The 27,086-nt window shown below is 39.6% G+C and overlaps 1 protein-coding gene across 1 annotated transcript; it reads left to right on the forward strand.

Moving 5' to 3' along the window:
* The first annotated feature begins 848 nt into the window (after positions 1-848).
* On the forward strand, positions 849-27,010 carry SRSF4 (serine and arginine rich splicing factor 4). Its single transcript, XM_006924325.3, has 6 exons — positions 849-1,345; positions 17,507-17,649; positions 18,537-18,649; positions 21,643-21,857; positions 25,173-25,262; positions 25,518-27,010. The coding sequence occupies exons 1-6, from the start codon at positions 1,239-1,241 to the stop codon at positions 26,350-26,352; spliced, it is 1,503 nt and encodes a 500-aa protein (XP_006924387.1). The 5' UTR covers positions 849-1,238; the 3' UTR covers positions 26,353-27,010.
* Positions 27,011-27,086: the final 76 nt, after the last annotated feature.

A 27,086-nucleotide genomic window follows, 5' to 3' on the forward strand; every position in this document is an offset into this window, starting at 1 on the left:
GAAGCTCCTTTTGTACTCATAGAGTGATTTTAAAAATATACTAAGCGCAGAACTGTATGTATAGTACACTACCATTTCCTTTATGTGTATAAAATACCTATGAAAGGACATTTAAGAAACTGACTACATTGATTGCCTCTGAGGGAAACTAGGCAGCCAGAGGAGAAATGGGAAGACGTCACTGTGTATTAATGTTATCATTAATAAGTTAATGAACTACCTTTTCAAAATATAATTTTAAAAATAAAAAAGCAAAGAAAACTTGTGGTTCTATGTAAATTGGGTTAGTGAGAACGGAACCGATATTTGAGCTCCTACCACTTTCCAGATACTGTTCCAAGCTCTTCAACATACACTACCCATTTAGTTATCCTGGTAGTCCATTGAGGTGGCATAAATTATTCTAATTTCACAAATTAGAAAGTAGGTTTAAATGGTCAAGTAATTTAGTCAGTGTCAAGCTTAATCTCGCTCCCAAACTCCAGCCTTCTCTACTTTCCACACTACTTCTACTGAAGCAGTGTCCTATATTTAACATAATGTTATTATTGGGCACTTTTGCAATGTGCTGGGAACAGTACTATGTGCTTTACGTACCTATTCTCATAATTCTCCAGACAACTCTGGATGGTTCAAATTACTATCCCCCTTTTACAGAAAAGACAAACAAGGCACAGGGAAGTAGCGCCTAACAAGCCCACGGTCACGGACACGTAAACGGTCAGAAACCAAGTTTATTTCCAAAGTTCCTGCTCTAAAGTCGCAACGACTCAAGGTTCAAAGGACAAAAGCAAGAACGCTCGCTAGGCGGAGGGAAACGCGAGCACTTCCGCGGGGAGGGGCGAAGCCAGAGGCTGCGGTAGGCGGTGCAGACCCGTCACGGCGAGCTCGCGAGAGGACGTGCCCGAGTAAAGGCGGGTGGCGGCCCCGTGCCGCTTGCACGGCCTGTCGATCATTTGGTCCCGCCCCACGCCAGCGCGCCCCCCTGCAAGCCCCGCCTCCACTCCTGGCCAGGCGGGAAGCGAACGCGCGCTCTCTCCCGTTACCCTCCGCCTGCGGCAAGGGCGGGGGAAGCGGGAGGTGCGCGCTCGCGAGCTGCGTGCTCGCGTACGTCGCCGGGGTTCGGCTGCGTCGGTCCCGCCACCCGCCCGTTGCCGCCGCCGTCGCCGCGCTCTCGCTTCGCCGGCCGCCGCCTAAGGGGGCTGGGGCCGGGCCAAGCTGCCGCCGCCGTTGCCGGAATGCCGCGGGTGTACATCGGCCGCCTGAGCTACCAGGCCCGGGAGCGCGATGTGGAGCGCTTCTTCAAGGGCTACGGGAAGATCCTGGAGGTGGATCTGAAGAACGGGTGAGGAGGGCGGAAGAGGGGCCACCTGGGTGGAAACAGGGCCCTGGCGGTGGCAGGGAGGCCGCGGGAACGGGAGAGGAATGCCTGCCCGGCGCGGAGCTGCTACCGGCCTGCTCCGGCTCCGCCATAGTCGCGGCGCCTCGGGGGCGCGGGTAGGCCCCGGTTCCCACTGCGCCTGCGCGGGTCGGGGTGGTGGAGGGATAATGGGAGCGATGGTGAGCCTCGGAGTGGGACGGGGAGACGGAAAACCCCAGTTGGATTGAGGCTCGGGGCGGGAGTGTACAGCTCCGGGGAGCTAGAGGCGCCTGGGTTTTTCCTTGCTGGGCTCCGAGACTGAGGCCCTGTTCGTCGCCGGCTAGAGACCGACCTTTCCCGCTCTTGTGGGCAGCTGGAAATAAACAGGCAGGATTTCCTGCTCCTGTTTTACCTCTTCCTCAGTCTGATAGATCAGACGGCCACAACGCATCTTTCCCGAGGAGAAGAGCCCTGGAGGGGGGCCCTGTTTAGACTTGCCATGTGCCACACTTTTTTGGGCGGGAGACTCCGGTTTGAGTAGTCTAGTGACAGTTTCGAAAGTATCGTCTTGCCGTGCTGTAGGCCTTCACCGTTCTCTCTACAAGGGTAAATTAAAGTCTTACCTCGTTATCTTTAAGACTGCGTACAGAGTTTCCGGGCTGTGGTTTCCGGTCTCCAACTTGCCGAAAAATTGCTTTATCGTTGTAGAATTTGTTGGATAATAGTGGCCACCCTGGCTAGTACCTGCCTCAGCTAGCCAATGTAGTTGGAGACGCATAGCTAGAAATTGCTAATTTACTGACTTCCTGGGTATGGTCTGTTGTATTCCTAATCTTGTATTCCTATGGCAAAGCAGTGTCCGTAGGGACTACATGTTTCAGAAATGCACAGCCCGAAATTGCTAATTTACTGCCTCTCTGGATATGGTCTGTTGTATTCCTAATCTACTTTGGTAAAGCAGGGCCGCTGGGGCTACGTGTTTCAGAGAAAACAGGTGAGGAGTCAGGCCTGGAGAAGATGCAAAAATTTTAAGTAGGATTTAGACATGGATATAAAAATTAAAAGGAGTAGAGGGAATATTTCAGAGTAGTGAATCTTGGGTATTAGAGAAACCCTTGGCTTATGTGTTTCTTTTAAAGACTTGCTTTGTAACAGGTCTGATATGGCCACAGTTCACTCCCTAGTGTAATACTAGCAACTAACACTTGAGAAATTAATGTAAGATGCCTAAATGTAAGTTGCACATTTGGGGAAAAAAATTGGTAGCTACTGTATGTATACTCAGATTGTTGACTGAATTTTAAAAATCATTTTAAATTGATCATTAGGAAGAATCATCTTACTAAGGAAAATGTCCTCAGATTGCGTACTGACAGAGTAAAAGACAGGAAATTATTCATTTTGTACATAGAGCTTTCAGTTCTTAAGGAATTTACTAAAGTGGATTTTGTTATTACTGTGATGCATACATATCTGAGAGATGAAGTTAAAACTCCCTGTTTTCTTCAGAGCTCAAGTAAGTTGACAGAATAAATTTTATGGGAAAAGCTTCGATTTTGAAGCCAGACAGACCTGGGTCAAATCTTAGCTTCACCACTTAACTCTGCAAGCAAGTTACTTCTTGGACTCTTAAGTTTCCTTAAGGAAGATTAGAGATAATTGTGAAGCATTTGGCTCATAGCTGTAAATAGTAGCCATGATCAAAGGGATCTTACCATGATCTTTAGGAGGCATCTTAGCTTCTAACTGTTTGTTAACGTGAAGCATATTTGGTGAGGTCTGTTTTCTAAAGTTACTCAGATGATAGCAGGAAATGGTGTTGATACTGTTGAGGAAAATGGCTAAGTGAACAAATATGTTGATAACCCACCAACAGATGCCTACTACTGTGCTAAATGAATTGGGGAAGAGGCAGAAAAGAATTCCGTTCTTGAGTAAATTAAGTGTTTATGGTTATAACATATGCACTTTGAGTTAAATTCTTGCTCTTGCTATAAATTCAAAACAAGTAAAACTTGGAATGATTTGTTTGAAATGGGCTTTGAGGAATCAGTTGACTGGGCCTTGAAGAAAGAAAAGTGTCGGGGAATAGTGTGTCGTAACTAGTGATAAGGAGGTGGTCCAATAAGAAATAATTTTAAGAAACAAATTAGTTTGGATTAAGTCTCATTAAGGATCTAAAATTTTAACAGTATAAGCCAGAAACAACAAGTGTCAGCCTTTATACTAAAAATTCAAAATCATGGATAGGAAGTCAAAAGCTCTTGGGGAAAAAAAAATTGAGCAACCCCAGAAATGGTGAAATAAGAGGAAGGATAGATTCTTCCAGGACCCTAAATATCTCAGTCTCTTTTGGGGAAACTATGTTCTTACAATTCTACTGCTAGACCATGGTATGCATGAAATCTGATTGAAAGTCAAGGTCGAAATGAAGAATGGGAAGTCACTTAAGGGATTCGAAGGCAGGTGTGATCAGTCACCAAGGGGGCACACCTGGCAGCATTCAGGAATCATTGCAGAGGAAAATTACTTCTGTGCAGAAGACCAATGGTATAGATGTATTTCAAGCAAGAATTGTCTGGGCTAGATGGCAGAAGTGCAGAGGAGTCGGAAAGGAAGGAGTTAGATACACAAGGAAAAAATGGCATAATAGCAACGTGTGTAAGCTTATAGTCCTGGAAATTAAGAAAGATAGTTAGTTGATCTCCCTGAGTATTTTTTAACATATCTGGACTGTGATTATCAGTAATTGAAACAAAAGCAGATTTTGAGTGGAAAGGGCTTTGAAGAATTGCTAGAGTTCAAATTTGTAGAAGGGAGATATATCAGTAGACAGACATGTTAAGCTGAAGGGTAGTGGGTAAAGTTCAGAATTAATTAAATAGGCATTAAGTACTGGTATAGTGGAAAGTCAACCAAACAGGGATGTGGATGAACTCTCCAAATGAGATTTCAGTGTCCAGGAGGGGATTTTATGAGTCCTTTTAGGATTTGTAGAAGAGGTATGTGTGATAGTAGTTCATTGTACCAGGCAGCCATAATCTCCTAAAAAGATAATTCCGTTAAGGACCACCAACATGATGTGTAGATCTTCCTGGACCATAGAGACCACTCCGGATCCCCTTAGGGTCTCCTGTATTCATACCTGCCACACCAGCTCCAGCAAGAGCCACCGTGGGACCAGGGGTCAAGAAAGCAACAAACAATATCAATGACCTGTTTCTATCCTTCCAACTCTATGGTAATTATTGCTGCCTTTGATTATTTGTGAATTCTGTGGGCTCCCCCACCCCCACCCCCCGTAAAATTGTCTTCATGTAAAGTGTAGAAGGTTTTTTTAATGCAGTAGTTTCTCTTGCCACAAAATTGTGTGGTTTTGGTCATGGATCTTTATATCTTAATCGTTCCGTATTCTAGCTAATGAATAAAACCACATCCTAAGATTATTTTACTTGCCTAGCAGCTGGACAGGTAAACCCCCCAGATCATTGAAGTGTTTGTTTTAGTTTATTAAAGGCATGAATTAAAACTCTCCAAGGAAGTTTGACTATAAATTTCAGAGCCTTTGTTTCATTTTACAGTGAAATTATAAATAGCCAGAATTTTCAGGGGGATGTCCTGGTCTGTTTAATTGGATTTTCACAATATCTGCGTGTTACTAGGAAGTTTTTATTTTCATCCTCGTTAAAAATTCCTTCAAGAAGAAGGTGCCTTAGTTAATTTTTTAAATATGTTGACTCAGTTAGTCAAGTTGTTCTATTTGTCCCTGATCACTGTAGGGCATTGTTAGATACTGAGATGAATCTCCACTGACCCCAGACCTACGCAGGGATTTTCTCTTGACTGAATCCTTGATTTGAGCTTGTATTTTTCTTGTCTTTTCTTTTAAAGGGGCAATAAAGGAAATATAATTAGTTTAATGTTCCAGGTTATTGGTTTCTGGTTAATTGAACCACGAGTTTATTCTTAATCATGTGGGAGATTACCTTCACCCACCACCAAAGAGCAGATAAATGCTTTATTGTTTTTTATGGTAATGCTACAACTAATGAGTGACAAGAATAACAAAAGAAAAAACTCTCCCTTTAAAGGACCCCACCACCTTTTTGTTCTTGGTTTGCCTTCAAAAGCAATGTCACATTTAAACCCACAGGGTTCCAGGCTGTGAATCTGTGTTAAGAAAAGAAGTTTGGTTCTGACTTAATTTTATGATTATCTAAAAAGAGAATAGTTTTAAAGGAGCATGTGAACAACTCTGTTTATACGTAGTTAAAATTAACATTGCAAAAACAGCACATATTCCAGTTGTTAAAATTTTTACGTGTTTATTATAAAAATTTTTAATATAGAGGGGAAAAAATATAGAGACTTTGCCTTTGCCTTTTCTCTCAATCTCTCATACACATGCACATACAACATACCCACAACATACACATGTACATACACTCAAGCACTTCTTATTCCTCCCCCTTTTCTTTACAAACTTGAGATCATACTGTACATTCTATTTGGTAGCCTTTCTATTTCTACCTAACATTAAGTATTCTATAACTTGATTATTAATGGCTACATAGTACTCCCACATATAAATGCTATTTAATGTACATAATTATAACCATGTTGCAGGACATTAGGTTGTCTTTGGTTTTTCACTGTTTTATGCACATACACCACTGTGGTGATTATCCTTTATGTAAAACTTTGTACACATTCCTAGGACTTACCTCAGGGCAGATTCCTGAAATTGGAACATTTAGAGTCAAAGTATGTACACATTTTTAAGGCTTTTGCTACCTTTGATTTTCATTACTCTCTAGACAAATAGTATTTATATTTTCATCTGCCATGTTTGGGAGTTTCTAATTTTCTGAACTCTAAACTATCCTATAATTTTTTAATAACATGGTTTTTTAATGAGAATGTTTAAAATACATATGTGGAAGTTATCTTGAAGCCTTAAGACTCATTCATTTAGCCTACTAAGTATAACAGATTCAAGAACTTTTTAACAAAATAACTTTTGACTGATTAGAAAATAAGTATAAGTTCATTATAGATAATTTAGACAATACCAAAAGCATAGAGTCTAAAAGAAGTATCATTAAAAATCTCTTTAACATAGGCATAGTCTTAGTGCAATTTTATGTCCCACTTTTTCTACTTATCTCATGTATTTTTTTTTTATCAAAATCTTTCTTACACATGTCATTTTAATGGCTGCATAAAATTCATTATATGGCTGTATCATGATTTACCCAACCATTTTTTCTAGGTTGTCTCTAAATAACCTAGGTTGTCTCCAATTGTTAAAAATAACCCTGTGGTGGATATCATATACATAAAACTTTGTTTGTATTTTTATCATTTTTTAGGACAGATACTGTGAAGTAAAATTCATGTGTCACAGCAAGAATGAACATTTCCAATGCTGTCAGTGTCTATGCATGTAGCCATATAATTGCCCTGGCAGCTTCATCATGTTGAGCATCCGTATTGTTTAAAATCTTTGCTAATTTAACAGGTGAAATGGTCTCATGTATTTTAACGAAGAACTTTTTCTTAAACAAATAAGAAATAATGAGAAATAGGACTATGGATTAAGTAGCATTCTATCATTGGTTTATTAATAGTATGGCTATTACAAATGTCACTATGTACTGAAGTCTCTTGTTGGAGTGAACCTACTTCCAGAAAATTTTGTTAATAAGTATGTTACTTTATCTTTCCTAAGATTTGGGTAATTTTTAAAATTTATGTCATTTTAATAAAAAAGTGCCAAGAGACAATACCATACTGCAATTTGACCAAATGTTAATAGCATAAATTGCCCTGGCTGGAGAACTTCTACTTCTTGGTCTGAGTTTCTCAGTCACTTTATTATATGAATGAACAGTATCTGTAATCATTCGGCCTAGTCATTTTAAACTCCTATTCCTTAGTTTAATACTCTGCTCCTCCCTTCCTCATTGAGATATTATATGTATAAAAGGGCCATGTGAAGTATTTGTCTCTTCTCAAGAGACGGGCACAGAATATAGACTATATAAAATACAGCTTGGATTCCCAGTATTTTGGGGTGCCTCCAGGTGACCTAACTAGAAAATTGTATTTTGAGCTCCTGAGAAGAAAGGGGCTCCAAGCATCTGACAGTATACTATTGGAAGTAGTATTTAGGAATTTGTAAGCTAACACTGAAATTTTTAAGACTTTAGAAAATTTTAGCAGTGTGCGTTTGTATGATTTATCTTTCATACAAATATATCAGAGCTATCAAAGATATATCAAGCTATCAAATATCTTTCATACAGTATATCAAAGCATTACAAATAAGTGTTGTCTCTTGCTCGTACTGATGGGGAAACTGAGACATGGGGAGATTAAGTGACTGGCCCAAGGTTACAAAATTAGTTATTGACAATTCTAGAAATAAGATCTTTCTTAGTCATAACAAATAGAGCATGACAGTGTCAATCAAAGCTTCTCTCATGCTGTTTCCTTCCGTGTGGTTCAGTCCTGCCTGTCCTTTTGGGACTTGCCTCCAAGGGTGAGAAGTTGGTTCAGGTTCCACAGCCTGTTCCATCTTTAGTCTCTTAACAGAGGCTTCCAACAAGCCAAGTTTCTGCCAAAAGTATGACAGTCTTTAACTACCATTCTGTACCCCTGAAACTAATATAATATTTGTCAACTGTAATTGAAAAATAAATGGTTGTGTTCTTACATACTAACAACAGTATATCTGAAAAAAATAAAAAATTCCGTCATCAAAAAAAAAATTGACAGGTGGTACTTCTTGTGATTCTCCTTCTCAGACTACTCTTCACAGAGCTGTACAGTGGTATTAGCTTTGTCTTGGCTTAGTGAGGTAGGATTTGTGGGACTAAATGCCCTCTGTCCTATTAGCATTGCTGGGACTGCCTGGTCTTGGAGTGTCCTGAAGGTGAGGGATCAGACTGTGCTCTGAATTTGCATGCCTGCATTTTTAGGACATGCCCTACATGAAGTCTAGAGCTCTCTGAACTGCAAACGATACCTTGGAAAGCACTTCAAGGATACTTGGTATCCCTCCATCCGGTCTCGCAACCATGTCTTTAGCCTCAGATCCCGAAAAGAGGGGAGGGGGCCTTCCTAAACAGCCCTCCAACCTAGAGAAAGAGGGGAGTCTGAAGGGAGGGAGGTTTGAATTCAGCCTTCAGGAATGAAAGAGGCAAGCAGGAGTCAGGAACCACAGACCAGTAACACCGACTTTGAGAAAAGTTATCTCCTGTGCATGAAATGAAGCCATCCATTAATGTTAAAAGAATTTCATTAAAATACTAAATGACCAATGTCAAGGGAAGGCTATCTTCAAGAAATAGCATAGGCATCTTTAATCAAAAATAAAAATGAAAAAGCAACTGACTGCAGCCCAGGGACTGTGGGGCAGTTATGAGGGACATGAGAGCAGCCAGGATGGTCCCAGAGGCATAACCTCTAAGTGGCTTTAATACCTGTCACCCCGCCCATTGTGTTTTAGAGGTGAGTAGGAACTGGTTTTCTTTGTAGCTTTGGTGTGGAATCAGGTAGTGCTGAGTGTAAACTTTTATTTCATTAAGTATAAGTAACATACAGTAATTCTATCTTACGTCTCAAGAGTTATACTCTAAACTGGTTATATGACTTTCATCTCTTGAGTTTTTCTAAATTGTTTTTAATTGTGATTGAATTTTTATGACCTTTAGTGAATCATTAGGGAGTAGTTGATCCCCTTTTCTTGTGAGACCTTTTAACGTCATTTACTCCCTTAATGTTGATAAGTGTCCAAAAATTGGAATGGACACGGTATGATTGTTTGCTCCCCTTTTAAGCAAAGCAGCCATGCTGACTTTAAAATGTCAAAATAATAACAGTTTCGACAGATACTTGTTGTGATAATTTCATCCACAGACTATTTGCAAGTGTGTTGCTTCTGAGGGTAATCCCATTTCATAGGATAGAAATATAGTGGCAGCCTAGTAAAAGGGAAATCACTTAGCAACTTCAGTTCATTTTTAAAAGTTTGGAATTGTCAGATAGGTGCATAGGACAGTTACAAAGTGAGACTAAATTTGAATTTGATACATATTCCGCTCTGCCTCCTACTATTCTGGAGGAACTTTGTTTTTTCCCTTAGTTTTTAGGATGATGATTGTTTCTATTCTGTTTTCCTCACCCCAGCATGCGAAATTCCGAATATTCCATTAGAGATGAGCTAGTAATTTCTTAATGATTTGTTACCTTTCTCTGTTTTCCTAGACTGGTGTTAAAATTTTGATAGTTAATTTGTAGGCTTGGTTCCACTAGTAGCTTAGAGAATAAATGCTGACAACCTACTAGTATTAGTACACATCAGATGCAGAAATGGTATTTCTTGTCACTTAAATTTTCTCATAAGATACTAATAATCATGTGTCCACAGCACATCATTTGATAAAACTGATTCTCTCTGCTCTTGGTGCTTGTGTTTCTCAAACTGTTTGGTCCTGTGGACCGCTTCTTTCTATTGCTGTGTAGGAGACAATAGAACATGGTGATGGAGTGTTGATTTTAGGTTAGGACCAGGGTTTGAAGAATCTCAAGTGTTGAGTAGCCTTGGCACATTACTTAACTACTCTTAAGTCTTAGTTTCTTTATGAGATTATAGTAAGCCCCAGAGTTGTGAAAGTTATTACAAAGGAATTTGAAGAAGGAAAGAGTCCTGGTGGACTATAGTGATATTAATAGTAGTTTGCAATTAAATTGGATCTTAAGTGCTAATCTGCTAAGACTTTTCTGGTTGCTGCTGTAATCTTTGTATAGTTGGAAGTCTGTAAACTTTATAGTATTCTTTGATTTCTGGTCCATTTTTCCCCACCATTCATGCTATATTTGTATTTTTTTGGTCCCAATCATCATTCCCTATAAAACTAGTTAAATACATTCTTAAATATTAAATATTGTCAGTATCCATTCACATCTACCACCTTAGGCCCAACTCTCTTATCATCTATGCTGGTCTAATTTTTGCTGAGCCTAAAACCAAAGACATTCTAGGGGTTGAAATGGGACCTCCAGAATGGGAATTGCAGAGAATAATCTTATTTTTCCTCTATTCTTCTAGTCTGTTATGTTCTGAACCCACACATGTTTTCGGAAGGACCAGATGGCTGACACTGGCTAATGGGAACCAAAAGACAAGAGTGAAAATAACCTGGTTGTCACATATCCCAAGCTTAGAGGTGCTTCACCCTGCCCCAAGATAAATTTCTTTTTTTTCTGGAGACTTTACCCCACTGTGTTAGAAAACTTTAATACAACCTGGCTTATCTGAGGTTAGATTATCAAGTCAAGTAGCAGCATTTGTTGAATGGAAAGGATCGTACTCAGGACTGTGGGAGAGAAGCATCTGCCTTTATTATGGCAATGTAACTTTGTGGTTAAGAGCTTGGGTTTTAGAGTCAGATGGATCTGGGTTCACATAGTATACTACTTATGAGCTCCTTGACACTGAGCTTCGCTTCTCCAAGCCTCAGCCTTCTCTTTTGTAAAATAGGAATGGTGGTAGTAGTAGTAGTAGTAGTAGTAGTAGTAGGATAGGAATGGTAGTAGTAGTAGTAGCAGCAGCAGCAGCAGTAGTAGTAGTTGAGTAGTAGTATACTCTGCACCTATGATATGAGGAATGAATGAAACATTATGAATAATTATTTACTACGTGCAAGGCACTGTGCTAAATATTAAAGAGCTCATAATCAAATGAGAAGATAAGCACAAAGAAGAAAGAACAAGGCTCGAAAGGCCATAAAACATTTTTATGTAAAACATAAAATGGAATAAAGTGCTGAAGCTAAAGAAAAATGCTAAAATGATTGGAGTTGGGCAAGTTTCTGAGACTCACGAAAGAGTAAATGGAAGAAGATTGATGTGATTCACTATATGTAATTGCAGGCATTCCAGGTTTAGAGAATGACATAAAGATATTTAGGAGTCACAGATCTCTGAGCAAAGGAATGATAGCAGCTTACCTTCCTTGCTACATGTAAAGAGACAAGTTGACTAAAGAAAAATAGCCATATCCTAGAATTAAGTAAGTTGATAAAACAGGAATAGATAGCTCTGAGGGCCCAACAGAGTGAGAAAATTGTAGAACTAGGCAATAGACTGAATAGGCAACCAGAGAAGAATAATCAGAGGTAATTACAAGGTTACTGGGAATCAATCAGATGATTAGGAATCCAGAAGAGAGAAATCATGAGGTAGGTTTTCTTCTTTGAAGGTGGGGAAAGATCAAGTGCAGACTGAGCTGTGGCCAACGTTTGCAGACCAGGAATCCACACTAGCTCTAATCAGAGAGCTCTTGGTGTGCGGGAACTGCCAGTTTGCCGACGTGAAAAGAGCCCCAGACTGGGTATTGGTGAGCCCTGAAGTCGCACCCCAGCTCTGCTACTCAGTGAGCACGGGTAAGTCATCCGCCTTCTCCGGGTGGCCTTGATGGCCCTCCCTCTTCTGAGGCTAAAGAAAGGGAGGCCAGAATGCCCAGAGCAGCCTCCTTCCTGTCTCAAGATAGGAAAAGATGTCAAGAATCCGCTTCACGTAGTAGGAACTCCTAGTTGTGGGTTATAAACACCCTTCTGTTACCAGGAAGGTCTGATTGCAACCATAATCAGTGACCCAGAGAAGTGAATGTGACATGGGTTAATTCTACTTAAGGGCCTGATCACTGCTTCCCTGGAATGTTGCGGACCTTTGGAATTAGGGGCAGTTACAGGTCTCACTCACAAGCTTTTCTCTGAGTTGGCCTCACCTGAGCACTCGAGATTGGCTGCAGAAGTGTCTTTCTGCAGTTTTCCAAGCACTTCATGCAGACAGTCAGAATTACTGTTTTTTCTTACCATCCTGTCAGTGTGTCCTAACTTTTTTCACCTTGTAACACAAAGTTGGCAGAAGCATATGACCAACCTGAGTGCTTTGAAAGAAAGCTGTTTGATTCCTGTTCACTGAATGCCATTTCTTGCAGGGTAGATTTAAGGACTCTGCCCTTAAAGTACAGTGCTATTGACCCTAGTTTGAGGGTTCAAGCCAACCCATGGGTTAACTTCAACAGATGAAAATTTTTCCTTGGCTACAGCAACATCCCTAATCCTGACCAGCCATGGAGAGGTTCGGTTCTTACAAGGAAAATGAGTGAATGTGGGAATGGCTCACCACATTGGGAAAACAAAACTCACATCCTGCTGATGGTTGGCTGAGGACTGTCATGTCCACATACAAAGAAAAGCATGTGGCACAGTTTTAGGACAAAGGTGAGCAGAGATCCACTGTGGAAAGGGGCACATTTTTCTCATAGAGAGAACATCCAAGGCATGCCCCTGAGTAAGCAGTGTTGGTGGGTGACCGCAGGTACACGCATGGAGGCTTGCTTTTCCCTTGCTCCCCATATCCACTCCCTGTCAGTTAGCTGGTGTCGAGCACCCCCTTAGTCACGCCCTGCCCAATTAGCTACTGATCAGCATATATATCTCCAGACCAAGTCATGTTCATCATTTTCAGACAGAACTTATTTATCTCCAGTATCTCTCTTCAGAGATGATGTTTGGAAGACAGAGCTGACCCTAAGCCATTCCAAAAGGGGTGAGATAACTACATCCTCTTTAGTAAAACAGTGATATTTGGAACCATTGGTAAAGATTATTAGAATCAGGGAAAGCCTATTTAGCAACAGCACAAGCTCAGACGATAATTATTCTTGGGTAAATTCTTCTAAAATTGAAGTCTTGAAGTAACTTTAGTTTGAATAACATGTCGTTACAATTCTAGCATTTTCGAGATCTGACTGAGAGCCTGAGCAATACATTAGATGTTGAATGAGGAAAACCATAGCATTGTCAATGGTGGAGAATGGACTAAAGCAGGGGTCCTGGTCAGTGGCCTGTTAGGAACTGGGCCGCACAGCAGGAAGTAAGCGGCAGGAGTGAGCAAAGCTTCATCTGTAGTTGCAGCTGCTCCCCAGCACTAGCATCACTGCCTCAGCTCCACCTCAGATCATCAGATAGTAGATTCTCATAGGAGCACCTGTGCCTGGTGCCAAAAAGGCTGGGAACCACTGGACTAAAGTTTAGAGCAGCCCACGTCATTCAGTGTGGCTTTGTTTGTGGTGTCCAGATAGCTGTCTATATTTGGTAAGAATCATGGTGCCCACTTTTTTTAGGGAGAAAATGACAGGAACTCCCCTCCTATCATTTTTTGACTAAATTTGTCAGGATAAAATGTGACCCAGAGGAAGAGTTTGGAAAAAGGCAGTAACAGAGAAATGTTGAAGAAAGGAGTTTTCTTTTAATTAAAAATTAGGCCATTCTTTGTGTTCTTTCACATAGGCATAGGGGAGAAAGGTTGAGAGATGTGACATCTGGGAGTCTAATAAGAGGAGGAATATTGGAGGGTTTTGTTTGTTTGTTTGTTTTTGCTTTTATCAGTCACATAAAGGGATTTCTTAATTTGTCTTAGATTCATTCTCCAGAATTCCTTCACCTTCATTCTCATACTAGAATTATTGAAAGAAGGTCTTTGTCTTTAACAGAACAGAAGAGTTAGGGTGCCTGTGGCTAGAATTAAGAAACGTATCTGTTGGGCTGTGTTTGTGAGGTTTATTCACAGGTCACACCAGAGAAATCTGAACATGTATACACACATGCTGATACATACAGTATGTGTACATACGTGTGTGTGTGTGTTTATATCCCCTTTTCCTTTGACAAAGTGTTCAAAAGGAGAGTACTTTTGGGGAACAGAGATTAGTTTCGTGTTACTTTCTGTGAAACACAAAGGGATATTAAGATGGATTTGGAAAGATTATCTGATGTTAGTTACCAGGGAGCACTTTACCTTCTTGAAGGCACTAAAAATTTAGAGATAGTAAAAATATTTAAGTAAAATTAAAATAGGGACCTATACAGTGGTTTTTAAAGGTATTTTATAAGATGATAAATAAATTTATTCCTGTTCATCTGTCACTTATATACCTCTGGTGCTACCATGTTGGTTCAAATTATCCCATCATTAAACCAGAGAAGGACTAACTTTTATCTGTCATACTTCTGCTGTTAGGAGAAACTGTAGCAATGTGTAGTATAGCTCCCTCATTTCAGGGATAAATTAGACCCAGGGAAATAAAATTATTTAAATGTGCTTTTCAGAGTTGCTTTATAGGAGAACAAGGACTAGAACCCAGGCCAGTTCTTGCTGCTCCAGTCTTACTAGTTAGAGTGTGCCTCAGTTTCCTCATCTGTAAAACAGGGATAATAGTACCTGGCTCTTGAGTATTGTGAATATTAAATGAGATAACATTGTCTAGTATATGGAAATTATTTAATAAATGTTAAGTAGCATTTTATTGTTACTGTTATTTCTAGTCTTTCTGCCTTATTTGGGGGACCCTTTCATTCTGTTGAATGAAATAAAGTCATTCTTTGAGTGAAGCACATCTAAATAAACAGTAATATAGTAGAAGCAACCACACTGACCTGGTCTTTGCTGTCAGAACAAGAGTCCCTATCAGGTATGGTCTGTGGTGAAGGAGGATATTTCATTGAATCTTCCAAACCCACCCAGCATGTCAGTGGCAGAGAGAAGTGACAGGTTGCCTGATTTACCCTTGGACTGGACTTTCACATTAAAATGTTCCAAATAGATTTTGAGGCTTTTCACAGAGTCGTAGCCAGAATTTTCCTGTGAAATAAATTTGATCTCAAGTCAGCTATTTCAGTAAGTGACTTGTATAGCCCAAAAATGTTGCTGCTAAGTGACCTACCTGTTTACTTTTTAGAAGTAAATATTAAGAAAGGACTGTAGGGGCCATTACCCTCTAATAACACAAATTGGCCCCCTACAAGTCAGGGAAAAATTTTATTGGGAAGGTGTGTCTGAGTGTTCATTTTTGGTTTTAGGTTCACTTAACAGATTGTTTTTATTTTCCCTTAGAGGTCAGGGTGAGTTCTTCATGTGAGCCTTGGAACAGAATGAGCACGCACAGGACGATCTTTGAGTCTGACATCCGCATCAGTTGTTATTAACAGAAGTTTGGCATTCTATTTCAGACAACTTGCAGAACTTAGAGTCTTACATTTTCTGACCCCCAAAGAGTTGTAAACCCTAATTATTTTTATGAAAACTGTTTAGATGTCTCTATGATTTATTTATTTAATCTTTAGGAGTCAGTGTTTTCCTTCTGATATCACATTAAATGAGTTAGAGTCATTGAGTGGTGCCAGGCCAGTATATAACTCTCAGAGGGGAGTGGAGGCCATTTCAACGTGCCTATGTTGAATGTTTTATCTTTACGTGGCATCGGGCTTTCATATGATGCCAAGAGCAGTGAAGCTGTGAGCAAAGCAGACGTGTGACCAGTCTTGACAACTAAATTAAGGAAGGTACTTTTATGCGGAAGGTCTTTGTGATCTATTTGCAAATAAACCTCTAAGTGGAAGATGGTTAGATTTGATTTTTTTTAATTTGCTTTTTAAGTTTTTCCTGTAAAAATGATAGTATAGCTTTTTTTATGACTTATGCCAAAAAGGTAAAAGTAGCTACAGTATATTATCTATTAGAGATTTTTAGTGACTAAAGCACTTTTTTACATAGAAAGTCAATAATTTGGAGAAGTTTAACTTGCTTTGTTAAATATAACATCATGTTCACAATCATTCTTATTAAGCTATCTAGCACTTCCAGCCTTTGGAAGCATGGAACTGTTTTAAAGACTTCATAACCAATAAATTGAGCCAGGTGGCTTCTGAATTGTATTACTGCAAAACATTTCCTATTAAACAACTGTGTTTGTCTGTGTTACAGTCTTTGTAACAGAGTTGAGATTCAGTGATGCTTAATGTTTAAATACCATTCATAGACATTTCAGCATAAAGAACCCTCCGAAGTTGTTAGCTGTACATTGTCTCCTGAGAGACTCTTATTGGAAAGGAACTCTCAGTACAGGCAGAATCCTACAAGTCTGAGTTCTCTCACTAAACATGTTGCTGAGTATAGCATTACATGCTAAAGAAATGAATCGTTTTGGTCAGACTGGATGAACTTCTGGCAAGCCCTGTAGCTTGTTTTTAGTTTGCAGTATGTTTAAACACAGAGGAACACTAGTCAGTGTTTGCTTGTGTACACAGCCATGTTAGAGTTTAAAGACTTTGCTGGTAACTTTCCATTGTGATCAAGTACGATCATTTAGATGATTTTGGTTTTTGAATGTAGGCAGTGGTCTCAAAGCTAGACTTTTCACAGCCATTTTAGACCAAGCTACAAGTTTATTGATGATATAGTTTATAGGTTATTTGTTTAACCTTACTTATAGATATCTTAAAATTTTATGCTTTCGTTTTATAAGTTGTACTATGAAACAGACATTAATAAGCTTGGGGGTAGGGTGTTTTGGGTATGTGTTAAACCACCAAACGTCTTCGCTGAGAGATTCCTAGCAATAGTATGTATAGAAGTTTGCACAGGTGTGTATATGTTTTAAAGAACTCCAGCCTACCTAAAACCTCATAGAAAAGAATTTGGAATATCATGAAGAAGTAAATAGTTCCAAATATTTTTCACTGATAATTTCTAGAACATTAAATTCACTTGTGGCTAATTTGTTAGGTAGAGGAACAGGAACTTTTTAAAAAAAAAAATCTTTCACCAAGGAGGTTCGAGATACTGTGATTATTTTTTAACCTGGTATGTTATTCCAAACATGATTTAACAGTTAAGACACAGTACCTGAATTTAGGTCTAATTGATGAGTTTCATGCGATTTGAAAGAGCAAACAGTCAATCTTGTAGAATTATATATTTTGATATCTTATACCAAGGTGGAGGTCTTTGCAGTTGCCACCAGCTACTTGGGGAACAAAAGAAGTGGTCTCTTTGTTTAGTCAGCCTCCTACTAGAAAGATGGGCGTCTACCTTGATAAGTCTCCCTATCTTCTTGTAATGCCTATTGGTACAAAGAAAAGTGGTTTCAGCTAAAGGAAAGAGAAAGCGAATCCTTAGTTTGCAAACCCCACCTAACCTTTGCTAAGCATGAACCTCATTGCTTTTTCCTTAATGTTAGTGAAGCTGGATGTCAAAATGGTGCTAACCAGGATTTTGTTTGCTCTTTTTTAGATATGGGTTTGTGGAGTTTGATGATCTGCGTGATGCAGATGATGCTGTTTATGAACTGAATGGCAAAGACCTTTGTGGTGAGCGAGTAATTGTTGAGCATGCCCGCGGCCCACGTCGAGATGGCAGTTACGGTTCTGGACGCAGTAAGCATTTAAAGGGCATTTGTAGCAATGACATGCCTTTGTTATTAAATGTTAATTTTTAAAAGTAATTAATATTATATTGAAATGTATTGACACTTAAGCCATTTGTTTTAAAAATTATGTATCTTTTTAAATGTAAAATTGCAAATAAACATCTTTGATAATGTTCGATTTTAATTAAATTAATGACATTTCTTGTTTTAATACTTTATAAATAATGTTTAATGATGTGTGTTTGTGTTGTTGTTTTGTTTTTCTCTGTAATGCAATTGTTTAACATAGATTTAACAAAGACCTCAATGTTTTAATTAAAAGAATCCTTTGAGGCTAAGATGACTGCCTGTTCCATTTGCTGACCTTGGGTTACCTTTCCATGCGTGGCTCTTTGAACCATTGTGGCCCTTGGCTGACCAAAAACAGGAAGCCATGTGACGACCGCAACCTTTCCCCATTAGACCTGGGTGGTGAGGATCCCAAGGGTTAGACACAGATGAGATTAAACTGAAATAGGTGCCTGAAAATCTTTTTTTTTTCATATAAAATATTCACAAAAACTTTAATCACTGTGAGTAACACCAGTAACTGATTTAGTAATTTGGTTACTTATTTCTAAATTGTTAAATTGTTAATAGTTTTTAATTTGTGCATGTTAATTTTAAACAGACTTTAATGACAATATATACTTACAGCTTTGTAAATTGAATTACATTTTCATAGTAATTAGTTGATTGCTTTTTTAAAAAAATATCTAGTTTATAATTAAGGGTGGGGATAGAGTTAAAATATATGTGGATGGGGATAAGTGGTATATTTAAGGGGAATATGTGTTATGTCGTGTTTTCCTTTTCTTCCATTGAAGTAATCTTATCTATTTGAACCTTCCAAAGGTGGATATGGTTATAGAAGAAGTGGCCGAGATAAATATGGCCCTCCTACTCGCACAGAATACAGACTTATTGTGGAAAATTTGTCAAGTCGGTGCAGCTGGCAAGACCTAAAGGTTTGGGCCCCATTAACCTCCTGGGATAAGGTTGGGCAGGAGGAGTTAAAGTTGGAAAAGAGGTAGTTTTGTGCAGGCACAGGCAGACACGGGATGTAATAGCACTATGTGTTTGGGAGCTTTCCCAAAGCATTTAGAAGGTCTTTGATTAAAGATTCCATAGGGGTACAGGAGATAACAGAGTCACACTACTGCTCTACATTATGGGACTATCACTTTAAGGATAACCTATGTTATATGAAATTTTCTTCCATAGAGAATTATAAAGAGATGCCAGTGTAGTTTCTCATTAATTAAAGGAAAAGTTTCAACCACTAGTGTTTTCCTGCAACATTAATTTTAATACGCAAGTTTATGTCAGCTTCCAGTGTAGATCCTCATTGGTAAAAATGACTATCTGACCAGTTTTTTTCATAGAATATTTATCTCAAAAGAGTTTTAATGTCAAAAATTAAGATCCAGTGCTATATTGACCATCCAGTATACTAATCCCAGCTCATTCTTTGAGAACAGTGTTGGGTTTTAATCTAAATAGGGAAGAAAAACTTATTGAGTAAATATCTTAACCGGGATGTCTTTAGGAGGACAAGGTAAAGGATATTCACAATTTCCGATCTTGCTTGTCAATTTCAGTCCATCATTAAATCATTTCTAGCAAAATGAGTATACAAGATTAGCAAAAAGTAGTTAGGAATCCTTTATGTTCATATAGTTTTAACTTATCAAAAACACTTTTATATATTTTTTATGTTTTTAAATGTGCTTCCAACAGTTTTTAGATAAAACAGATGAGATCCAGAAAGCATTAATTCGCACAGTTGGTCTTAGCAAAAGAGCTGGGACAAGGACATAATCTGGTGTTTTTTTCTAGTGCATTGTGTTGGTTGTCAACCTTACAGCAGGTCCTGAGTGTCTGCCAGAAAGATGGCACTTGCTGAAGGGATGATTCCAGTATTCTGAGAGTTAAGGGTTGAACGTTTTGGGTAAAAACTGGAAAGGCTTTCGTTTTTTTAGTTTAATGGAGCCTAGCCAACGTCCTCAGTTAGTTTTATCGTTCTGTACCTTTGGTATTTTCACTCTTAGGAAAAGAGAGTCATAAAGCCGATTTCCTAGTAAGTCAGGGTAGCCTTAAGAGCAGGCTCTGGAGCTCGCCTGCCTGGATTGAATCCCAGCTCTGCCATATAGCAGTTATTTATTTTAGCAAATTACTTTCCTCTTGTGCTTCATACTCTCAGCTATGAAATGGGACTAATATTCATTTCTACTCAAGGTTATGAGAATTGAATGCATTTTCATATATAAAAAGCCTATAATGGTTTCTGGCATAATAAATGCTAGCTATTAATCAAGGCAATGCAAAAATAAAACAAATTGAAAGGATAGTGTTACTTTTTAAAATTTGTAAATTCATAACACTCAGTGATGATGGCATTGAGATGAGATTTATATAGTAGTGTCATTGAGAATTGGTAGTTTAACCCAGTGTGGGGCAGTACAGTCGTACGCTACATAACAACATTTTGGTCAGTTGATGGACCGCCTGTATGACAGTGGTATTCCATATAACTAGTTATGAGGTACGTGGTACCACCGAGGCTTGTCTAAGCGCACTCTGACATTCCCATGATGCAGTTGCCTAACAGCACATTTCTCCTGTTGTGAAGCACAGCGTGACTGTATTAAGAATCCAGCTTCTGTAGTCTGGCTGCTTGTGTTCAGACCCCAGCTCATTCACTTACTACTTGAACGGCCTTGAGCAGTTTAGTTAACATCTATATTTCACTTTTTTTCTTCTGTATAGTGAGGGTAATGATTGTATCTACCCCGTGTGGCAGTACTTGAGTCTGAATTAATTATATCATACCTATCATACAATAAACACTAAATACGTTAGCTGCTGCTGTTATTAATTGGGAAGTATGACAGTATAGAACAAAAGTAGTGACATTTTTCAGGCCTATTGCCAGATGTCACATATCTCGACTTACACACATTACTTTAGTTAAAAGTCCCAGTCTTGGCATAACTTAATAGCTTCCTCATTCACTCTCAAATGTATCCTGTTTTGCCTGGTAAATTATATGGGCTTCCTGCCTTTACCCAGAACCCCCACTTCTGCAAATAATTTAGTTGAAGTATAGTAGTTTTTGTGTAAAGATGTTCATTGCTGTATTATTAATAATAGCAAAAGACTATGTATAACCTAAAAGTCCCAACTCTTGGGAAATGCTCAGAAAAAGTATTGGGCACACTAATTATGACGATTGTGTATATTAAGACATGTAAACATTTTATGTTGCAGTGAGCAAATAGTATCAAATGGCACGTGTTCAAGGTTTATAACTATAAAATATGGAGAGAACAATAACAAATGACCTGCTACTGGATATTCATATATTTATTCCACAAATATCAAGCACATGTTCTATATAAAGAAATGTGGGGACAGTGTCCATAAGTCCCCAAAGAGAGTGAGGGAAAAGGCTTAGAGTAGTGAAGGGACATGGGTGGTCATACCATTTTGAAGCCAGACCTGGAAAATACTTTTCTGTGGCCTTTTTGTCTTCCATTTGTTTACATTTTACCTTAGATAATTGTCAGTATCTATCCATGTTTTTAAACAAAGATTTATAATGAAATGTAAAAGTCTTAAATGTAGTGATATGAACTTCTAAAGCTTCTATAAACCAGGAACATGCCACTATAAAATTTAGAAAATGATAGTTAACTAAAAATTTTTGTATTTACACATAACTGTTGAAAAGAGCAGTTAAATATTTATTAATTGTCTGTACCACATGCCTAATGCCTCATGCTTTAAAGAACCTCAGTAAATGATTGGTGTACAGATGGAAATATTTTAAAAGTAAACTCCATTCTGAGGAAAGGTAGCATTTCTTCTTAAAAGAAGGTGGGGGGGGTGGCTTTAGTGATTGCATTAACTGCTTTAACACACTGTCTTAACCTATTCGGTGATTTTTTTCATTCTTTAGGATTATATGCGTCAGGCAGGGGAAGTGACGTATGCAGATGCTCACAAGGGACGCAAAAATGAAGGGGTGATTGAATTTGTGTCTTATTCGGATATGAAAAGAGCTTTGGAAAAGTTAGATGGAACTGAAGTCAATGGCAGAAAAATCAGATTAGTCGAAGACAAGCCTGGTTCTAGACGACGCCGGTCCTACTCCAGGAGCCGGAGTCACTCGAGGTACTGTCGTTGATGTCTTTATGTGTTGGAGCTCACTAAATTCATTAATGAGTACCTAGATAATCCATTTTCATTCTCCTGTTGAATTCTCAGTAACGTGGTTACATCTGGTTCACAATTCAACTTTGAACTGAACATTTATTTGTAAAGCTCTCGGAACTCTTATGTCATGAGTACAAATAGAAGTAAAGTCCTTTTTCTGAGAACAGATATCAGTGACCTTCTATCACATCTCTTAGGTCCCTCAGATTATACCCTCATTGGGGGCAGCATGGCTACTAGTCCTGTAGTTACTCTCCCAGATGCTCCTGCCGCTCTCTCCTTCATCCTCTTATGTACTGACTTTGTCTTATTTGGCAGCTGCTCTTCAAATGAGCCAGGAGCAAGTCAAACATGGTCTCTGCCCTCATGTAACTCAGTCTAGTGTAGAAGACAAGCATCAAGCAAATAATTACCGTTGTGTCAAGTATGTCAGAGGAAATGTACACAGCACAACCAGTCTGGAGAGCTGGCAGAGGCTTTCCTAAGGACATGCCCTCACGCCTTAGAAGCTGATCCCCAACAGATAAGTTGGAGATGGTGGGCAGAGAAAGGAGAAGCGCCTTTCTAGTAGAGAGAACAGCATTTTTTTTTTTTTTTTTTTTAATGCCTGGGGCCAGGATAGTTTCCCAGAGTGTGGATGGAGTAGAGCAGGAAGCAGAGGAGAGGAGCTTGAGGGGAGACAGAGAAGGACCAGATCCTGCTGAGCCACAGGCCATGTTAGGACTTGAGAGCAGTGGGAAGTCATTAGAGACTTCTGAGTTTTCAGGTTTTGTTGTTTTGCCTTTTAACTTTTTATTACGGAAATTTTCAAATATGTAAAGCATTAAAGAAAATAGTTTAATGAACCCTGAATTCCCCTTATACCTGTCACCTGTCCATCTTCAGTACTTTTTCTTTTGCTAGTCTTGTTTCATCACCCCTCTCCTGCTGCATTGTTTTAAGGCAAGTCTAGACATCCTGTCACTCTGCCTGTAAATACTTCAGTAAAATCACAGTGCCATATGCCAGCTACCAGATTTGTATTTAATTTCCTCATATGTCTCAAATATGTATTTTTGCAGTTTGTTCATATTAGGATCCCAACTAGGTCTTCACGTTGCAACTAGATGACCTATCTTTTAATTCTCCTTTTAATCACTGATATGTCCTCCTTCACCCTCTTTTTATTTTCCGTGCATTTAGTTGCTGAAAAAAAATGGTTATCTGTTTTGAAGATTTTCCCATACTTGAGATTTTGCTGATTGCATCCTTGCAGTGGTGTTCTCTATCCTGTCCCCCATATTTATCCTTTATTCTGTCCTCTATATTTCCTGTAAACTGGTAGTTAGATCTTGAGGCATTTAGAGTAAGGCCAGGTGCACTTAATAAGTAGTGCTTTGTACTTTCTGTTGCATCACCTATGTGGTGTCTGATGTCCCAGTTTGGATGATGAAGCATGCATCAGTGTGTTCAGGAGATGTCAAGCAATCCATTATAAAGTTCTGCATCAACATTCTACCTAATAGTTTTAGCATCTATTGATAATGATTACCTAGAACCATTCATTGGCGGTTGCAAAATGATGACTTTCTAATTTTATCATTCTTTCTGCATTTAAAGGCTGTAATTCTATAAAGGATGGTTTTCTTCATCCATTCTTTGTTATCCTCAAATAGAGTTTTTATGGGAAATACAAAATAAAAGTTTGATACCTTTATTTACCAACTTTCAGATTATTAAATGTGCCCTAGCAACCCAAAAAGTAGTGATGAAGTTGGTTGTATCATTTTGAATGAATTCTTAGATGTTTATATGTTTAATATTTCATCTGTTACAGTTGTAATTTTTTATGCTCAAATTGTTCTGTCTTTGGTTGTTGAGAGCCCTTCAAGTTGGTTCCTATTTCAGTATTTTGGTTTTGTTTGATTTTTGTTTGAATGTGCTTTACTAAATATTTACCCAAACTTTATTGCAGTCATTTTCAAACATAAGGACTAGTTCACAAACACCCATACACCCTCTTTTTAGCTTCAACAGTTAGCATTTTGCCTTCTTCCTTTTTCTCTGTGTGTGTGTGTGTTTATACACACATCCTATACATTTATTTTGCTGTCGCATTTGAAGGGAAGTTGTAGAAATTATGGCATTTTACCCACAAATACTTCAATATGTATCTCCAAGAATGAGGATAACCACACTTCTATTTTCTGACCTAAGAACATTAATAGTGATTCTGTAAAGTCCTCTAATGTCCAGGCCGTATTCCAGTTTCCCCACTTATTCCATGGATATCTTTATAGCTGCATTTTTTTCCTGACGAGGATCATCCAATCCAGTTACACATTGCAAGGAGTTGTTAGGTCTCCTTAGTCTTAAGCAGTCCCCATACCCAGTTGCCCCTATTATACTTACTTTTCTTAGTTTTTGTTGTTTGTTCTTAATACTTTCCCACATTCTGAATGTATCTTGTTTCCTCTTGGTATCATCGAACTCGTACTCTATTGGAAGTTAGATCCAGAGAGTTGTGAATGAGATACACTGTAAACATTTTTGGCAAGAGTTCTTTTATAGATAATGGTGCCCAGGAATCTTTGAAAGTTTTCCTCTTTCTGTCATGAGATGTTCTAGGCCCATCTTGTACATTTCCTTCCTTACACCTGTGATCAGTCATTTTCCCCAAGGAACCCTGATTGCTTTCAGTAGGAAATGATAAGAATCCAGTCTTGGCTTCTTAAAGATTTTCTTAACCTTAGAGTGTATTTTTAAAATGGCCTTCTGGTCACAGTAGGTTGAATAGATAGGTAAGGGACAAAAGTGTATACAAGAAGACTAGGTGGGAGGCTGTCATGGTACCAGGAGAGAGATGGTGGTAGCTTGCTCAGGGGACAGCAGCAGAGGTGGATAGAGTGGAGAAGATTAAAAGGCGGAATCATCAGTATATAAGAGGATGAAGGAGAGAGAAGAGTCCAGGGTAGCTGTGGTTTGTGGTATGAGGAACTGAGTAAATAACAGTGGCATCAGTGGAAATAAGGAGGGAACCCAGCAAAAAGAGCAGGTCTTGGGGTGGAAGGTGAGTTCAGGATTAGAGATGCTAAGCGTTCCAGGTCAACCATCCAGGTGGAATGTTTGTGAGAGACTAGATCTGTGTGCCTAGGCCACAGGAAGGAGTTCTCTTTCAACTTTGAACACAGCCAGTGCTATACATATTTTTTTATTAAAAAAATGTCTTAGTTGACTATTCAGCTAGCCTTTTGTCAACAACTGTTGTTTTAAAAAATTTTTTTCTTCCGCTAGATCTCGCTCTCGAAGCAGACATTCTCGTAAGAGCAGAAGCCGAAGTGGCAGCAGCAAAAGCAGTCATTCGAAGAGTAGATCTCGGTCCAGGTAGGTCTTCCGTGGTGTAAGTGGAGGAGGGCAGGGAGCACCCGTACCATTTGCCACACTGATTTCAATCATGTTACCAATCCGCCCTCACCTCGATTTTTCCAGCTCTGGACTAGAATCATGGGGGTTCAGAAAGCTGTCATGGGCCATACGTAACGTTGGGGGGCACAGCGCCACACTGTTCGGTCTTTCCATCTCATGATTAGCATCAGGTATGAAGTTGCATGTGACTTGGACATTGCTGTGTCTCCTCAGGTCGGGCTCCCATTCTCGGAGCAAGAGCCGCAGCCGCAGCCAAAGCCGGAGTCGGAGCAAGAAGGCCAAAAGCCGCAGCCCCAGCAAGGATGACAAGAGCCGCAGCCGCAGCCACAGCGCAGACAAGCACCGCAGCAAGAGTAAAGACCAAGCCGAAGAGAAGATCCAGAACAGTGACAACACCGAGAAGTCCAAGAGCCGGAGTCCCAGTCGTCATAAAAGCAAGAGTAAAAGCAGAAGCAGGAGCCAGGAGAGGCGGGTGGAGGAGGAGAAGCGAGGGAGCAGGAGCAGGAGCAAGGAGAAGAGCCGGAGTCAGGAGAAAGGCCTCCACAAGAGCAGGAGCAGGAGCAAGGGAGGCAGCAGGAGCCGCAGCAGGAGTCGCAGCAAAAGCAAGGACAAGAGGAAGAGCAGGAAGAGAAGCCGGGAGGAGAGCCGCAGTCGCAGCCGCAGCCGCAGCCGCAGCAAGAGCCAGAGAAGCAGAAAACGCAGCGGCAAGCGAGACAGCAAGTCGGGCAGCAGCAGCAAGAAGAAGAAGAAGGAAGATGCCGACCGCTCCCAGTCCAGGTCGCCATCCCGCTCGATGTCGAAGGAGCGGGAACATGCCAAGTCCGAGTCCGGCCAGAGGGAAGGCCGAGGGGAGGGCGAGGATGCTGGCACCAATCAGGAGACCCGGTCCCGGTCGAGGTCCAATTCCAAATCAAAACCAAACCTTCCATCAGAATCACGCTCCAGATCAAAGTCCGCTTCAAAAACCCGATCTCGGTCCAAGTCTAGATCCAGGTCCGCATCCAGATCGCCCTCCCGGTCTAGATCTAGGTCCCAGTCAAGGTCCTAACTGGCTACAACCACAGCTGGAACTACCCGAGAAGTTTTGTACATGTTTGGTAGCCGTAGCACAAGTGATTGAAGTAGAACATATGTCACTGCTGTACATTTTTAACTCCCCTAATGGTGTGTCTACAATTGTTAAATCTAAGTGCTTCCTCTCCGTAAAGCCTCCTGGCGCCAGGCCTTCCTGCTCGACTGAAACAATCTTCTCTCTGAAAACCCCTTTACTCATGGCCCACAGTAGAATATCCAAAATGCCTTGGCTTTCAGGCCTAGCCTTTCCTACAAGGAGCTCAGTACCTGGACGGCTCTAAGGCGGGAATGATGACATAGGTAGGTATGGTGAGTTCAACCATTTTTGCCCTTGAATTGATGCCCTTTGATGTATGCCATTTAGTGAAAGTGCTAAGTCTTAAGTTTCCTACCACTTTGGTTTCATATTTTTGGACTTAACAAAGTTGTGAATAGCACAGTCAAGGAAAATTGATACCTGCAGTAACCCATAGGAAATAAACTGTAGAGTTCCATATTCTGGTATTGTGATTATATTGTTTTATATTAAAAAAGAAAATAAAAGAATTTTTTTTAATTTTATTTTTCCCCGTCTTGCAAAGTATAGTGACCCCTGTTTCCATTAAATTTGAATAAAGACTATTTTTGCTTGACAAAATTTCATGGTGCTTGAATCAGAGTTGCATTTCCTGATCTCTTCATACCTCTTAGCATAAAAGTTCAGCTTGT

Source organism: Pteropus alecto, unplaced genomic scaffold (assembly GCF_000325575.1).
Source record: "Pteropus alecto unplaced genomic scaffold, ASM32557v1 scaffold39, whole genome shotgun sequence".
Classification (NCBI taxonomy): Eukaryota; Metazoa; Chordata; class Mammalia; order Chiroptera; family Pteropodidae; genus Pteropus; species Pteropus alecto.

What these genes read in the sequence shown, in the direction of transcription:
- SRSF4 (XM_006924325.3), top strand. Translation starts at nt 1,239, where the DNA reads ATGCCGCGGGTGTACATCGGCCGCCTGAGCTACCAGGCCCGGGAGCGC. An exon ending in AGGAGCCGGAGTCACTCGAG is followed by an intron (nt 21,858 to 25,172) that starts GTACTGTCGTTG and finishes TTCTTCCGCTAG; the next exon opens with ATCTCGCTCTCGAAGCAGAC. An exon ending in AAGAGTAGATCTCGGTCCAG is followed by an intron (nt 25,263 to 25,517) that starts GTAGGTCTTCCG and finishes GTGTCTCCTCAG; the next exon opens with GTCGGGCTCCCATTCTCGGA.